This window comes from Stigmatopora nigra, chromosome 15 (genome assembly GCF_051989575.1).
Source record: "Stigmatopora nigra isolate UIUO_SnigA chromosome 15, RoL_Snig_1.1, whole genome shotgun sequence".
NCBI lineage: Eukaryota > Metazoa > Chordata > Actinopteri > Syngnathiformes > Syngnathidae > Stigmatopora > Stigmatopora nigra.
Genome location: NC_135522.1, coordinates 10,293,062 through 10,309,215, shown reverse-complemented (window position 1 = coordinate 10,309,215; position 16,154 = coordinate 10,293,062). Strand labels below are relative to the sequence as shown.

Sequence of the window (16,154 nt, the reverse complement as noted above, 5' to 3'; positions counted from 1 at the left end):
CACTGATGTTTATCTCTTCTCTTCTTCCTACTCTCATATCTCCATCTTTCTGCCTTTCAGCATTAAGCGACATTCAAGCGTGCTCAGACGGAACACATTAAGAGCTGCCCTACATGGCTGCCAGCAGTGTGTGCGCGCATGTGTGTTTAAAGTCCTTGCTGTATAGAAACTGAATAAGAGTAAATTGATGTGCTGACACATTGTTTAGCATAGTCCTGCAGTACTGTACAGTAATGCTGTACATACAAACCCATCACAATGGGTGAATGTTGATTCTCTTTCATAATCAAGACATACCTAGCAATCGAAATACAGTGTTCCCTCAGTTATCGCGGTTAATGGGGACCGGGACCACCCGCGATAAGTGAATTTCCGCGAAGTAGGGATTCCCCTTCAAAAATGGTTAATTTGAATTCAATTCAATTTTATTTTTTTTACACCCCTGTATACAGTACACCATATACAACACGGGTAGAGAGAGTGAAATTCATGTTATAACAAAAAAAACTGTAAAATATGTTGTTTCAATGTAATATTTGTATTTTTTTTCCCCAAAAAAATCTGCGAAGCTCTGAGTCCACGGTAGCTTAACCGCGAAGTAGCGAGAGAATACTGTAAATCATTTTCACTAACTGCATTCCAAATTTACCTTTACTTTTTAAGTCTTTCACCACATACAAAGCTGTATTTGCGACATATGAAAAGGGTTTCAGTCAAAAACAGCAGACAGAAACAATTTAAATTTATGCACTGAGGTTTTGACTACATACCAGATCTAAATCTTTCATAAAGTTGACACAGTGGAACTTCTGTCAGCTGTACAAGCAATGTTTCCTCAACCTTTAAAATCTCAGAGCCGCCTAATTGAATATACTATTCATGGTTGAATTTTCTGGATTGCATTTAATGAGGTGTCTGCTTCTCTTTGCTCTCCACTTTTTCACTCCTCTCATTTATTCACCTTTCTATCCACGTTTACCCTAACCCTCTACATTCATACGCTCAATTGCCGCCCCACAGAAAAGCCGTCGTGACACATGCAATTTTGACAAAGAGTTCACAAAGATGCCGGTGGATCTGACGCCTACGGACAAGCTGGTTATCATGAACCTAGATCAGGATGACTTCATGGGCTTCTCTTACACCAATCCAGAATTTGAAGCTCCCTAAGTGACACAAGAAAATGGTATTGTAAAACTCAACTTGCACAGTACAATAGATACCAAAGACTTTCAAATGTATTGTGTGAAAACTGACTGAATAATATCCATTGTTAATACGAACAGTGAAATTATATCAGATATAGTCACAAATAATTTGTTAGTCCCATTTGGTGAATGGGTATTTGGCTACTTTTACCCATTCTAATGATCTGACTATATTTTACTTCGATTACAAGTTTATGGTATATTGAGCTTTTTGGCTATGTCTTAATATCATTCTTAATTCATCTTAAGGTTAGAAAAAAATGATACAATATTCAATGTTTGTTTGATTATTAAAGCTCATGAACCACTGTACAAAGTAAAAGATAAAAATGAAAAAAAAAATATACACAATCTTTGATTATCACTTCATTTGATAGACAGAAAGATGTAAAAAAAAAAAAAACAATAACCCAATACAGGTAGATGATAGAAGTCAAATCATGTGGCTCTTATAACCTAAATTAAAACTCTTTAAATCAGTTGTAAATGTCCAATCCGTTTGAAATGGGTTGAATGCAGTGAATAAACATTCATTATTCACTACCAATCCTCCCAATTCAAATGCATTGAACATCTAGCACCATCACTGATAGGAAAAAGAGTTAAATATAGAATGTGTTCTTCCTCTGGTCAAGATGCACCCCCTTCCACAGATGCACACATAGACGTTTAATTTCCAAATTGTCCAAAATGAGCAAATGTTCATTCACTGCCAGATCTCCCATTTGCTCTTATTGAGTCAAAGAAAGTTATTTTTAGAGAGGCAAAATTGAGTTGTGTAAAATGTGATGTAATTTTTGTTCCTTGTTTGTAGTTTGATGTACTATTGACAAAAACATCTAGGAACTAATTTTAATTGTGTAAAAAAAGTAGTATTAACATTAGGTAAATAATAATAAATAGTAAGTAATAGTATTTTTTTGAAGGTCTAAAACAAAGATGAGTATTTATATAACAATGTTAAAGACTAGTAGAATAGTTCAAATGTTTAAAATACTTTTTCGCCGTATTTTAGAAAGTCAAAACAATAGCAAAACTGTATGTGATGTTTATATAAGTTTAGTATAACTTTCCATACTTTTCTGAAAATGGTATGTATAACTCAAAACTGTCTTTTTGACTTTCGAGGTTTGAGCTGGCTGTAAGTTAGCCATTTTTAAATGTAAGAACGATGAAGAAAGTTTGCATTTTGGGGGTCCATGATGGTCTAGAACAGTGGTCTCAAACCGGTCCTCAAAGGGGCGCAGTGGGTGCAGGTTTTCATTCCAACTCAACAAGAACACCTTTTGCAAGTGCAATCAGTTAATTAGAGTCAGGTGCTACTTATTTTTAGGGTTAGGGTTAGGGTTAGGGTTAGGGTTAGGGTTAGGACACCTGATTGGTTAAAATGTCGGCACTGGATCGGTTGGAACAAAAACCAGGACCCACTGCGGCCCTATGTGGAACCGGTTTGAGACCACTGGTCTAGAAGGTCCATAGGTGGGCACACTGGTCCTCAAAAGCTGCTGTTGGGAGAAGCTATTTATTCCAACCAATCTAACACAGACAGTTTAACCAATGAAGTTTCTGTCTTCATTCTACTAATTGCAGGTTAGTTAAAATGTGTCCTCTTGATGAGTTAGATTGAAAACCTGTATTCACTGCAACCCTTTGTGGAATAGTTTGCAAAGTGGATCTGCAGAAATGGTCATAGTTTTCCTTCACTCTCAACAAAAACCACGACTATATTCATTCGCAAATCTTGACCATTATTGCCTTTTTCAATTATGGCACTGTGGAAAATGCTGACACATCACTGAGGAAAGAAAAAAAATGCCTAATGAGCAAACTTCTTTGAAACCTTTTCTCCTATCCCTTCCTCACTAGCACCACCACATAGATTCTCCCATCCCCCCTTTAATTATTCCCATTTTGCTCAGTAATCCTTAGTTCTGTCGAGGCCCAATAGGGAGCCGCAAATGATGTGATGTCAAAAGGTTGGAGCAGTCACCAACTGGGCACGCGCACATACACACACACACAGCAGTTGAGGAGGATGCTTTGACAACTCCCAAATGAGCCATTTTGCAAACAGCAATAACATCGGCAAGGCTGCTGATAGACACACATGCGGAAACACAGAACAATTGCTCGTGCATAAAAATATGCGCATATTGACTAACTGATGTTTGGAAGATGCAAAATCTGTGCAGAATCAAGGCCATGTTATATCAAATTCAGCAAATCTGCCCTCTAGTCTTCAACCACTTTACAAAGCTTGCATAGTTTTTTTACATTGCCATACTGTACTGGAATGATTGAGACTTGAAATTATCAAGCGTAACAAGAAGAACAATGACAATGTTTTCCCCTGAGGCGCACATTAAACTGCAGCCCCAATGCACACAAATCTCAGCAAACACATAAACGGTACACAATTTTCATATTTATAATACAAAATTTGAATCTTGTACAGTTTTAAACCTAAGTACATTGTATTTTTTCATTAACTGTCATCTCTGATGTAAGAAATATTCAATAAAATCTTCAGTTGTAATGGTTTCAGGGACATTGAAACTTTAAATTCCCTTTCAAAAGGTAATTTTAGATTAACTGTAAGGACAAATTACAGAGTACGTGATATGGTAGATGGTATTGATCGCTTAGAGCACCGCCCAGTGATAATTGATTGTATGTGTATTGCTGTAAATGGCAGCTAAAGAGTTGAGCTAGGTAATGTCACAAGAAATTTATAAATCTAAACTAAATTAAAAAAAGAACATTTTCACAGCAAAATATACAGAGGCCACACATTTGTCTTTATTCTCCTTTTCTTATTTTTAATTTATTATATTTTTTATATTAAGTTCATTCTTTTAATACATTTATTAGAATTAGAATGTATTTATATTTTTATAATCATGTTTTATTAGAATTTGTTTTTATTTATTACAAAATAAATATCCCCTCCTTCATTTAATGCATTCATTCCATTTCTAAAGTCATCTAGATTTTATTTCCCATTACAAAACATGTGCAGGCACCATTAATAATATGATTGGATGTTACAAAGGGGCTGAAAAATTATCATAACGTGGGCTACAATTTTGTGACAACACACTATATGAATGTAATAAAAAAATAGAGAAAAAAAGCCAAATTCATGCATGAAATGATCTGAAATGTAAAAGATATTTGTATGTATAAACTTGTACTAAAATCCAAACCAAGAACACTCTAAAAATGTTACCCTTACCAATATATTAATATTGAGTTTACATTACATTACATTGGTAATACATTGACTTTAAACACAATGTTCTTCTTATAATTGTAGTATCTATGCCACAATACTGAAAATTATATGTGTTATTTTCATATACGCCACATGATTGACCATCTATCTCCTTCAATGACAATGAACCACGTTATCATAGAAATAAACACTAAACTATGTTTCCGCTTATTCTATCATGTTAGGAAAGCATTGCTACAACATTTTTGCATTGAGAAATTAGGCATTATTTGTAACAATGTAATTTCTGATACGTCTTTTTGATCGGAGCATTTGTGGGCAGTCATTGCAATATTTTCTCAATATATACAGAACTGTATCAAATATACAGATCTGATCTTTTTGCAACATTAATTATCTTCTGCTGCTGGAAGTTATGAATTACTTACACTCTTACTTCCAATATGTATGGAAGAATTGCATATGAACATGTGACATAGTGTACAATTTATGATAAATTAGTCTTAGCATACATTCTCGTGTATACGATAAGGTTTTGTCCATGTAATTTTTTGGTGTTTAAATCATCATTGTATCATTCCCTCAGAGCAGATATATAAGATTTATTATGTTATTTCTAGAATTCTACTATGCATGCACTTGTTTTTTTCATTTTCATATTTTAACCATTACAGTATGAGCTGAACTGATACTAAAAGTATTGATTAATTGATGATTACTGTGTAGTTTATGTTAGTAACTATTATTCTGATGTAGTGTTTTTTTCATGGATACATACATTTTATACAGTATGCTGTGTGTCTGTGTGTGTATGTATATAGTTTACAGACTAAAAGTCTTCCATTGTGATAGGAAAATCTACATACATGAATCATGTAAGATAGTGTTGCACCGATATCAATACGAGGGTAGAAACTTTGCCATTATTACTCTAATTATCAATAATTAGACTATTGCACATATTTGTCTTGCATGAAACATATGTCAAAGTGGCGGCCCGGGGGCCAAATCTGGCCCGCCGCATCATTTTGTGTGGCCTGGGAAAGTAAATCATGAGTGCCGACTTTCTGTTTTAGGATCAAATTAAAATGAAAAGTATAGATGTATATTAAATTTCCTGATTTTCCTCCTTTTAAATCAATAATTGTAATTTTTTAATAATTTTTTTCTGTGTTTTTAGTTCAAAAATCATTTTGTAAAATCTAAAAAATATTTTAAAAAGCTAAAATAAGCATTGTTTTAGATCTATACAACTGGAATATTCAAAGCTTTTAAATTCAGTTCTTATAAATAAATAAAATCTAAATATTATATCTAAAATGGTCTGGCACACGTGAAATAAAGTTGACGTTAAAGTTGCCCGCGAATCAACCCGAGTCTGACACCCTTGTATTAGAAGCATTGTTATAGGTACCGATAAGGCACTAAAATGACCATGCTTTGTGATATGTACTTTTAGAGATCCAGTTTCCAACCCCTTGTTGCTCTATGCAAGATGATAGACATCAATGGTGTTGCATCCAAACTTTTACTGTGAATTTCAATGAGTTTGTCACAAAATAACATCCAGTTCATTTTAAATGAAATAGTGGCAGCACATGTTTTTGCTCCTTCGCTGCCACCCCTCACACTTCATATTGATTGGACATCAAATAAGTTAAACAATGTCTAACTGAGCCATGATAGCAATAACATATATAGTGGTACTTCTGCTTAGCAAATTAATTCGTTCCAGAAGTGGTTAGTAACTTTTTTCTGGATTTTTCTTAAGTAGAAATGCAATTAGTACATGAAAAAGCGTAAATTTGATCTAAAACTGTTCTGAGATCCTCAATGATTTTAGAAAAATACCCAAATTGTATGGAATATGTGAAAAACAATTTTAAAAAACGATAAGAAAATTATTTATAAAGCCATTAAAATTATCAAGACATGTGCACGAAAAAGCTTAAATTTGATCTAAACCTGTTCTGGGATCCTCAATGATTTTAGAAAAATAATTGAATAGAATATGTGCAAAACACACCATTTAAAAGAACAAAACGATAAGAAATGTATTTATAAAGCCATTAAAATTATTAAGACAAGTGAAGGCATTTTCCATTGAGGTGGATGGACAAGTGCATGCGTTAACAGCTGAATAAACACCTATACACACACATGTAAACATACAACCTTGCTATTTAAAATGATGTTACATTTGGTAAAATATCGATCCACACAAGAAAAAACTTTTGTTTGGACTCACTGACATTTAATCAGCCACGGTCGAAGAAAAAATGTCTTTTGTTTCAGACAGTCGTCCTCATACTGCCCCAGTGACACATTCGTGGTAAAGGTACCACTGTACATTTAAAAAATATATATTTTTCTATACGTGGTATTAATCCTGTATCGACATCGGCCGATACTACATAGACAGGTGTCAGAATTGGTATCGGTGCAACAATGATGTAAGGATACCACATTTTTTATTGTTATTACAATACTGAATTGCTATCCATTGATACTCCAAATTATATGCATATTAATCAAATATGAAAATATTAGAATATAGTCAAACTCCCCTCCTGCCTCTTATTTTAGTTTTAACATAGCCATTTGTTTCTAAACCCTTGGCTTTTCCTGCACTTCAAAACTCTGATCTTCTCATCAGTAATAATGCCTACTCTCTTCTTTTGTATTTTGCTTTTCCCTCTAACAACATGTATTCCTGAACTTATGCACCCTTTTTGAAGTCCATGCGAACCTCGTATGTGCTTTGATTTGGGCATAAAATACCAAGTTAAGATATTGCAAAAGAACAGCATAAGCTTTTTGGCATAGCTCACCAATTGGAAAATATGTACTGTGATGTTTATGATTGTAGAATAATAAATTATTGTAAAAGAGGATGTTTGGCTTTCTTCTTCTTTGTGTGTGTGCTTAAAGTGCAATTATTATTTATATATAGAGTTGAAGAACTTTTATATCCCAGGTACAAGATTTCTATGTAAATTGTGTTAGTGTTATGATAAAATTGCATGATTTGCAAAGTTTCTGTCTAATTGAATGAACTACATTATGAATACAATTGTGATACCACCCAGCCAAATTGACTAAATAACAATTTACTTTAAGAACAATAACTCCGTATAAACTCCGGAAATGGGATAAGGATACTCCTGAAATAGGGTCAACGAAGGTAGGCAGCACTGGTGAAAGCCCAATTGAAAATATATTTATGCCAATATAATGCAATAATTTTCTACCAATTATTTATTGCCGGCCCCTGCATATGGATGACTGGCGATCAGTCAAGGGCAGGTATGGGCAAACTACGGCTCGCGGGCCACATACGGCCCGCTAGGCTTTTTTTATCCGGCCCACCGACGTTGTCCAAATATTTTTTTTCTCCCAAGATGGCGCCGTCACGCGGAAGCCAGTGGCAGTAAGTCTGTCCACTCTTATTTGTTTTTCGTGTTTTACAGCCCCTCTAACTTTTTTTAAATTACATTTTAATATTTCTTAATTCATTCCTTTTTACTTTACTTTGTACTTTAATGATGAGTGATGAGTATGTTAATACTTTAGTCCTTTTTTTCAGTTGATGTTTCATATGTACTGTTAACGGATGCACTTTTTTATATGTATCATATCATGTGCTAACCCGGCCCATCTGTCAAATTTTTAAAGTCAATGTGGCCCCCGGGCCGAAAAGTTTGCCCTCCCCTGGTCTAATGCCATCAATGGAAGTTAATGAAAACTATGAGAGGAGTCAAAAAATTCAATGAAAATTCAGGATTGTATCAGCCCGGTGATAGAATTTGGAAAACACATAGTACTTAAATATTAAACAGATGATCATTAATTTACTTTTGTAATATGTAAAGGGGCCCTGCGATTGGCTGGCCACCAAACCTGATGCCCGTAGTTAGCTGGGATTGGCTGCATCATCCCCCGCAACCCTTGTGAGGATAAGCGGTATAGAGAATGAGTAAACAAATTATATACAAGTAAGCGACCCTAAAAAATCTCTTCTTTGGTTTCTGAGCTGTTCTTGGGTGACAACAACAATTACCTGCAATTATCAATTTGTATCCTTATTTTGTACCACTGGTCTAGAGTGTAGTCTACCTTTTGCGCGAAGTCAATTGGGATAGGCTTCGGTAAGCCCCGTTACTCATATGAAGAAGTTCGGTATTGAAGATGAATGAATGGCTGAAGATGATCAAAAGGTTTAATTAAGTTTGTTGTTTGGAATTTCCCAGCTCAGGTTAAGTAGGGACCACAACTAAAATACAAATCCTCTTATCAAAAACAGTTCAGGAAGAGTGCATTTAGCTGATAGCTAAATGTTCAACCTTTTAAGAAGGGAAGCCTCAACCTTGAAGCAGGTGAGATTGATATAACAGAAATTGTTGTGTTGTTAGAAGTATTACTGATAATAATTTATAAGTGCCATCCGCTATGCTACATTTGATAGCAATAGAGCAGCTCTTTTACTACAGTAATCCTACTGTTGGTAAGAGCTCAAATATCATTAATTGATGCATTTGATCCACAACAGTCTGATTTTTTTTTTAAATCTAAGTTTATCTGGATGAAAATATTGGACATAATTATTTTGGCCAGTAACAATTCCTGTTTTTTCTTTTGTAGTCAATTTAGGTTGCCTTAAGGTGAAGACACACAACATGAATTTAAAAAGAACAAAAAACAAACATCTATTTCCACAAAAGTAATTCAGTCAAAAGATTTGCGACTTAAATAATTAAGGCAGTTGTGACCAGCAGTGTCGCAATCCCATATTTTTGCATTTGATGCCAGTACTAGTTTAATATTTCTGAAATTTATGAAAGAGGAGAAATAAAGCAGCCAATGAGTTGATATCTATACATAAAAATATATTAAAAACCTGATTAGAACCTTGTTTTTTTTCTAATCGGGCCAGTTTTTCGACCACATGATCAGATCGTCAATAGTCATGACTGAATTTTGCCCATCTATAAAAGTACCAATCATCCAATCCATGAAATCAAATGTAAACAATGATAAATGTGGCCAGTGACCAATGCAAATTGACATATGTGAGCTGGGAGCTGTTAAAAGCAACATTAAAATACAGTGGAGGCAAGTGAGAGAGAGAAAGATGAGAAAACTAAAGTGACACAAGCAAAAGATTCTTATTTATTTCATTCAGCGGATCTGGAAAATACTCAAGACCATGACGGAGAAGCTTAGTGGATTTATTTCATATTCTTGCTCCCACTCAAACAGATACAGAACCCAACACACTTTCATTAACCATAAATACAGTGGTTCACTCTATCAGACATATACTCTTTGCTTCTTCTCTTCAGTATATTTATATATACTTATCATACAATCAATTACACACGTTTTTATCTCCCTTAAACTGATTCTTTACCGTATTTTCCTAATACCATATTTTCTCGCATATACCTCAAATTTGTAACTAAAAAAAATGATGACTGAATCAAGGGTACGGCTTATATGCGCACAAATTAGACTTGACATCCACAAAAATGCAAGGTGACAAAGACGAAACATCATAACGCAAGAAAATGCGGCCAATACGGTCTTTTATTTCAAAACTGGGAAAGGATAAACAGGTAAAACGCTAGACAAAATGTATTTTGACAAGAAAATAAAACGTAACTTGCATAAAACGTGAATAAACTCACCTGTACCTACCATTGCACGCCGAAGGCGTCGCCATCTTACCCTAATTAAACGTACTCTGACTGGCCAGACGCGAGTAGCCTTGATACATTGGTTTACCATGTCAGCACATCCCAATAGTTGTTAAGGCTGATTGAAGGTCTTGCAGTCGATCATTAAATATCAGCCTTGATACTTGCATAATGTATATCTCATGCTATTATTGCACCCAGAGACTCAGACACACTTTCTGGTTGTACTGCTCACATGACTTACTTTTTTAATTGAACCACGTGGAGGCAACAACCTTTTGGAATTGTGAAATCCAGCAGACGATCCTTTCGATTCATACAGTATCACAGAAAAACCATGTGTAATGATTTTTCTTAAGATTTTCCCTTCAAAGTAACACATTTGTAGTCCCTATTAAAATGATGAATATAAAGGTGAAAATTGTCAATCTGGGGGGGTCGTTTTTTGCGAGAGAGATCGTAAAATTCAACAATTTTAAGGCAATTTTAAGGGATGGCAGGGAGGCAGTCATTGTGAGAAAATCAGTCTGAATTAATCTTGTCTTGTTGTTTTTGGGTAAATGAAGAACAAATTCACACAAACTAATGTTATACAAGATCTTTGTCCAAAAGATAATAATCAAATTTCTTCTGTTATGTCAAATTACATTTTCAAATTATTTTAATTTTACTTGAATTTACAGTCATTACGATCATATCTTGGTTGGACACTGCTTAACTCATTGCATGCCATTGATAAAACTAGATGTCCAATCCATTTGAAGTGGAATTGTGGCAGCAAATTAAACTTTTTTCATTCCAAGAAGAAGGAATAATGGACGCCACACAATTGAAGGCATCATGTATGGATAGCAGAGGGGCAAGCTTAGGTTGGCTAGATTGTGAAAAGTACATATTATACATCAGAACCATGGGTAGGAGTAGGGAGTTATCTTTTACTGTAGCGTGCATTGCTGTTTGCCATTTTTGAGAGGGCAACAGGCGGTTGGAAACCAGATCTTGAAGAGAACATATTGCGCAGTGTCATCATCATCAAACATCATTTTAGTGACATTTCAGTACAAATAGTGATACCAATATAAACCCAGCACTTAAAACAAATCTATGTACTTTTTTATGATTGTTTTTGGTGTTTTGGTCTCCATAACTGCACCACATATTAAGCCCTACTGTTAATGTATCTGTCAAATCACGTATATCTAAAGAGATTATAAGATTTTTCTCATGTAAAGTATCCAACTTAAATCTCAGTGATACCCCCATGAGGACTCACAATATTTCCTCAGGCTGTGTCTCTGGATACGAATGCTATAAATCACAGCTATGACATATTAGCATCACGGCAGAATCACGAAACACATCACCATATGTCCGCTCTCTATCCTGGAGTCATCCCCATCTGGTACAACACGTAATAACAACATTTGGGCTTAGTGGGCACACACACTTGCTTTCCTCATGCAAAAGCAACAGTATTCATACATACTGCAGTTAACAAGTGCGTCCAGATGGACAAAAACACATCAATTGTATCAGGCGTCTCCTTGCAATATATAAGAGCTGTCTTTTAGTCATGTCCCTTTTCGCATGTGGTTTACTAAAACGCTTCTTCATCTTATCTTCATCCTCCTCCTCCTCCTCCTCACAGTCTCAGAGCGCTGGCCTGAGGCGTGAGAAGGTTCCAGCTCACTGAGCACCAAACCCTGCAGTCCTACTCTCTTCAACAACCAGGCGCGCAAGAAGGAAGGAAGAGTGTGTCAATGTTGGTTTAAACATGATGCCTCCATGTTCTAGCAACACACAAGCAATTGTGGATTCAACATAAAGGATGTTTTTGAACATTTCTTTATGTGTTGTAGATTCATTATTGAAAATAGTGATTGTTATTATTGTTATTATTAGGATTATTTAATGGGGCTGACTTGTAGTGTAGAGGTTCACCCACCTGACTTTGTTGCAGGCAGGCGCGGGCTCGATTCCCGCTAGTTTAGTTGTTTGTTTCTCTGTGTGCCCTACGACTAACAGGCGACCAGTCTAGGGTGTAGTCTGCCAATCATCCGAAGACAGCTGGGTTAGGCTCCAGCAAACCCTGCAACCCTTTCAAGGATAGATGAATGAATATTATTTCATGGTAGTCTTAAGGAAACCGTACTGAATGAGTTTTTAATTTTTATTAATATGCTTTTATTTTATTAAATAACATAATTGGCATCAATAAATACTATAATGAAATTGTATTCATTTATTTAGTTTGTAGTCTTTGTAGAGTTTATTCCCATCTCTGAATCATCATTCAACCTTACCCCATTAACCATCTATCTTCCTTGATGTCCTCACTCAATTCAGGCCTTCATCATTCTATGCATCCTTCTCTACTCGTCTTTGCACTTTGTCGTTATCCTATCATATCTGCCCAATTCCCTCTCTTTGTTCTTTTTTTCCCACTCCTGTTCCCTCTTTGGACCTCAATCACTTCACACTTGTCTCCCTCCCTTTTTTGCCTTCCCACTTTCCCTCACTGTCACTCCCTCAACATCCCACCCGCCTGTCTCTTACTAGAGGTGGGATGCCATGCTTCTCTTCCTGAAGTAATTTCTATGTTAATGAGTCTCTTTGTGAGATAAAGCCGGCCGCAAGGGTCTCACGCACACACACTGCAAAGGTGATAGGACTGTCACCTCTCTCTCTCTCTCTCTCTCTCTCTCTCTCTCTCTCTCTCTCTCTCTCTCTCTCTCTCTCTCTCTCTCTCTCTCTCTTTCTCTCTTTCTCTCTTTCTCTCTCTTCTCTCTCTCTATTTCTCTCTCTTCCTCTCTTTCTCTCTCTCTCTCTTTCTCTCTTTCTCTCTTTCTCTCTCTCTCTCTTTCTCTCTTCCTCTCTTTCTCTCTCTATTTCTCTCTCTTCCTTTCTTTTACTATTTCTCTCTCTCTCTTCCTCTCTTCTCTCTCTCTCTCTCTCTCTCTCTTCTCTCTCTTTCTCTCTCTTCTCTCTCTCCTCTTCTCTCTCTTTCTCTCTCTTTCTCTCTCTTTCTCTCTCTTTCTCTCTCTTTCTCTCTCTTCTCTCTTTCTCTCTCTTTCTCTCTCTTTCTCTCTCTTTCTCTCTCTCTCTCTCTCTCTCTCTCTCTCTCTCTCTCTCTCTCTCTCTCTCTCTCTCTCTCTCTCTCTCTCTCTCTCTCTCTCTCTCTCTCTTCTCTCTCTCTCTCTCGTCTCGTCTCCCTCCATGTCACACTCGCTCCTGTTGATCTGCTCCTGCACATACCTGTATGTGCAGGTAATCCCTTTTATTTCACCTTCATTCTTCCTCTGTATTTTTCATCCTTTAAACTCCCTTTGGTTTTCCTTACTAAACAGCCGCTGTCAGTCAGGAGCATCAACTTGATTTTCTGGCCCAGATATTTGAAACTTTAAAACACAGTAATATTTACATGGACATTGTGCATCATAAAAATAAAAATAAAATTTAAAAAGGGATATATATGGAGTGACCATGGATAAGCTAAGGTCTGCCTTTAATGATCTGTTGAAACCTGGGCTAATTTATTAGTATATAGTTTTAAAAGCATTGAAATTTACATTGGCAGTGATATAATTATGACCTTGGTTCATCAATATAAATCTTTTCCGACTGTAGAGGGAAATAATAGCTTCAGGACAAGAGTAAAAGGGCTACGCCAATTAATTCAAAACGTAAAAAATGGCGAAAAATGCTTTTGTTTCAAGACCATTAATGCTGTTAGATGTTTACTCATTTGCAACCCCTCGTCTAAATAGGTTAGATATCTACCCCTCATCAATATAACTAATAATTTTAAAAAGAAAAATCATAATATTTGCCGCAATCAATTATAAGCCTTGATACACTCATTCATACATTTTCCATACTGCTTATCCTCACAAGGATTGTGTGGTAGCCCTGATGCATAAAAAGCTAAAGTTAAGCACCAAGCATCAATAGATAATGGCCTGTGCTTTATAACTGCCAACTTTCAAGACAATCATCTTTTAAATGACATAGAAGTAACATAGTGTTCATAAGAACAATAATAACCTGAGTGTTCTACAGCCTGTAAAGATTGGTGAATTTAAATAATAATTATATGAGAGTTAACTTCTGGAATAGTACCACTATCACTTAAACATGTTTGGTTTTAATCAAAAGTAGATATAAATATATAAATATATATACCCAATCCTGATACATGATGTGTGCCTTCAAAAAAGGCAATAAAATGGAGGTGGAAACAGTTGTATCTGTTTGACTGCTAGTAGCATACTCCCACAATAGCACGGTGATTATATTAAGTGAACTGTGAATCTCACGCCGCCTTGTGTGGAGGCCGTGCAGGAGTGGCATCATTAAAAACGGTCCGTGGCTCTTTAAGTGGCGTTTCTGCTTCTCTCCTGGGTGCTATTCTTCATGCATCACTTGCTTCCCTCTCTCTTTTTTCCCCCCATCCTCATTTAGTCTCTTGCTCCTGGTACAGGGTAGACATCAGCGCAAACTCCTACATTCAGAACCATGGACAGCTCTCCAGACGCATGCGGCAGAAAATGGCGCCTCTGGCAAGGGGCGCGGCAAGAGCTTCAAATCTGCACTTAGCTGTTTTAACCCTTAATATGGAACTCATTTAACTCTTTGGCTACCATTGACGGTGCTAGATGTCAAATATATTTTGACTGGAAGAAGCTGATAGCAATCATTCACTTTCAGCCAAAATGTATTAGATGTCTCAACTCAAAAGCATTAATGTTTTTTTTGTGTTTCTTACATTTTTATGGTTAAAACACGTCTGTTTTAATGAACAAATAACCATTGTTATTTAAATATTTTGTATATTTTTACATATTCTATATAAATACACACTAAGAGTACATCAAAAACAAGAATAGGATGAATTTAGTGGCTGCCATTGACAGCAAAAGACTCACAATCCAGCAGTAACAGTGAATGAAGAATGCCAGCCTCCAATTTCAAATGGATTGGGCATCTACTAATGATATACCCAATTATTGTGAACATTTGTACACTCACTATTATCCCTCTGACTTCAAATAGTTTAGATATAATTTAGTGATAGTGATTTAAATCCACAGTTGAAAGACAAAAAGATCCATATGATTAAATATCTATCAACGTCAATGGCAGTCCATTTGTGTCGGTCCACTTGTGTGGAGTTTGCATATTCTCTCAGGGTTTTGTGGGTTTCTTCCAGGTACTACAGTTTCCTCCCTCCCAGATTCCAAAAACATGGACGGTAGACTAATTGGACACTCTAAATTGCCCCTAGGTATGGGTGTGACTATGCATGGTTGTCCGTCTCCTTGTGCACTGCGATTCAGGGTGTAACCCGCCTCTGGCCCGGAGTCAGCTGCGATAGGCTCCAGCACCCCCACAACTCTAAAGAAGATATAACAGAAAATGAATGAATGTATTTGAGTGCGTTTTGAGACAGATAAAAAAAGAGAAACAAGGAATTAAGCAAAAATATGTTTTCGTCACCCCTGTGGAAATCATTGTTCCACCATGTTACAGCCAATTTGTTTAATGTTTTAAAAAAGTGTTTTGCAGTTTGCAAAAAATGTCACAAAAAAGCAGGGCCCCGCCAACCTTTTTCTCATCGCGGTCCAGTAAATCTCTTTCTATTTTCTCACTGACCGGCTAATGGGGAGGGCAACATCAAAACAAAATTGTGTGGGGGTGGGGTCGGTGCTCAAATGACACCCACATCAGAAAAAAAAAATCCCAGGCATAATAGCAATTATTTATTACTACTATTATTAAAACAACTTTTCTTATTTCAGGTCATAGGGGGAGATTGAAAATTGTAATATTTTCTACTCTGACGGACCGAGACTAGGTAGCTGACAGACCGGTACCAGTCCAGGGACCTGTGGTTGGGGACCACTGCCATAAAAGGTAACACGAACATATTGATTGATTTATTTGATCATGGACAGTACATAATTAACATATTTATATTCATTTTAATGAACATTTCATTTCATTTTCTGAACCGCT

At 36.0% G+C, this 16,154-nt stretch overlaps 1 protein-coding gene across 1 annotated transcript in view; it reads left to right on the top strand.

Moving 5' to 3' along the window:
- Window positions 1-7,335, top strand: part of prkcbb (protein kinase C, beta b) — a 98,605-nt gene extending 91,270 nt beyond the window's left edge. The window contains exon 20 of the mRNA XM_077733906.1: window positions 1,021-7,335. Within this exon, the coding sequence (XP_077590032.1) occupies window positions 1,021-1,170 (150 nt within the window). The 3' untranslated portion in view covers window positions 1,171-7,335. The remainder of the gene's footprint in view (window positions 1-1,020) is intronic.
- Window positions 7,336-16,154: the final 8,819 nt, after the last annotated feature.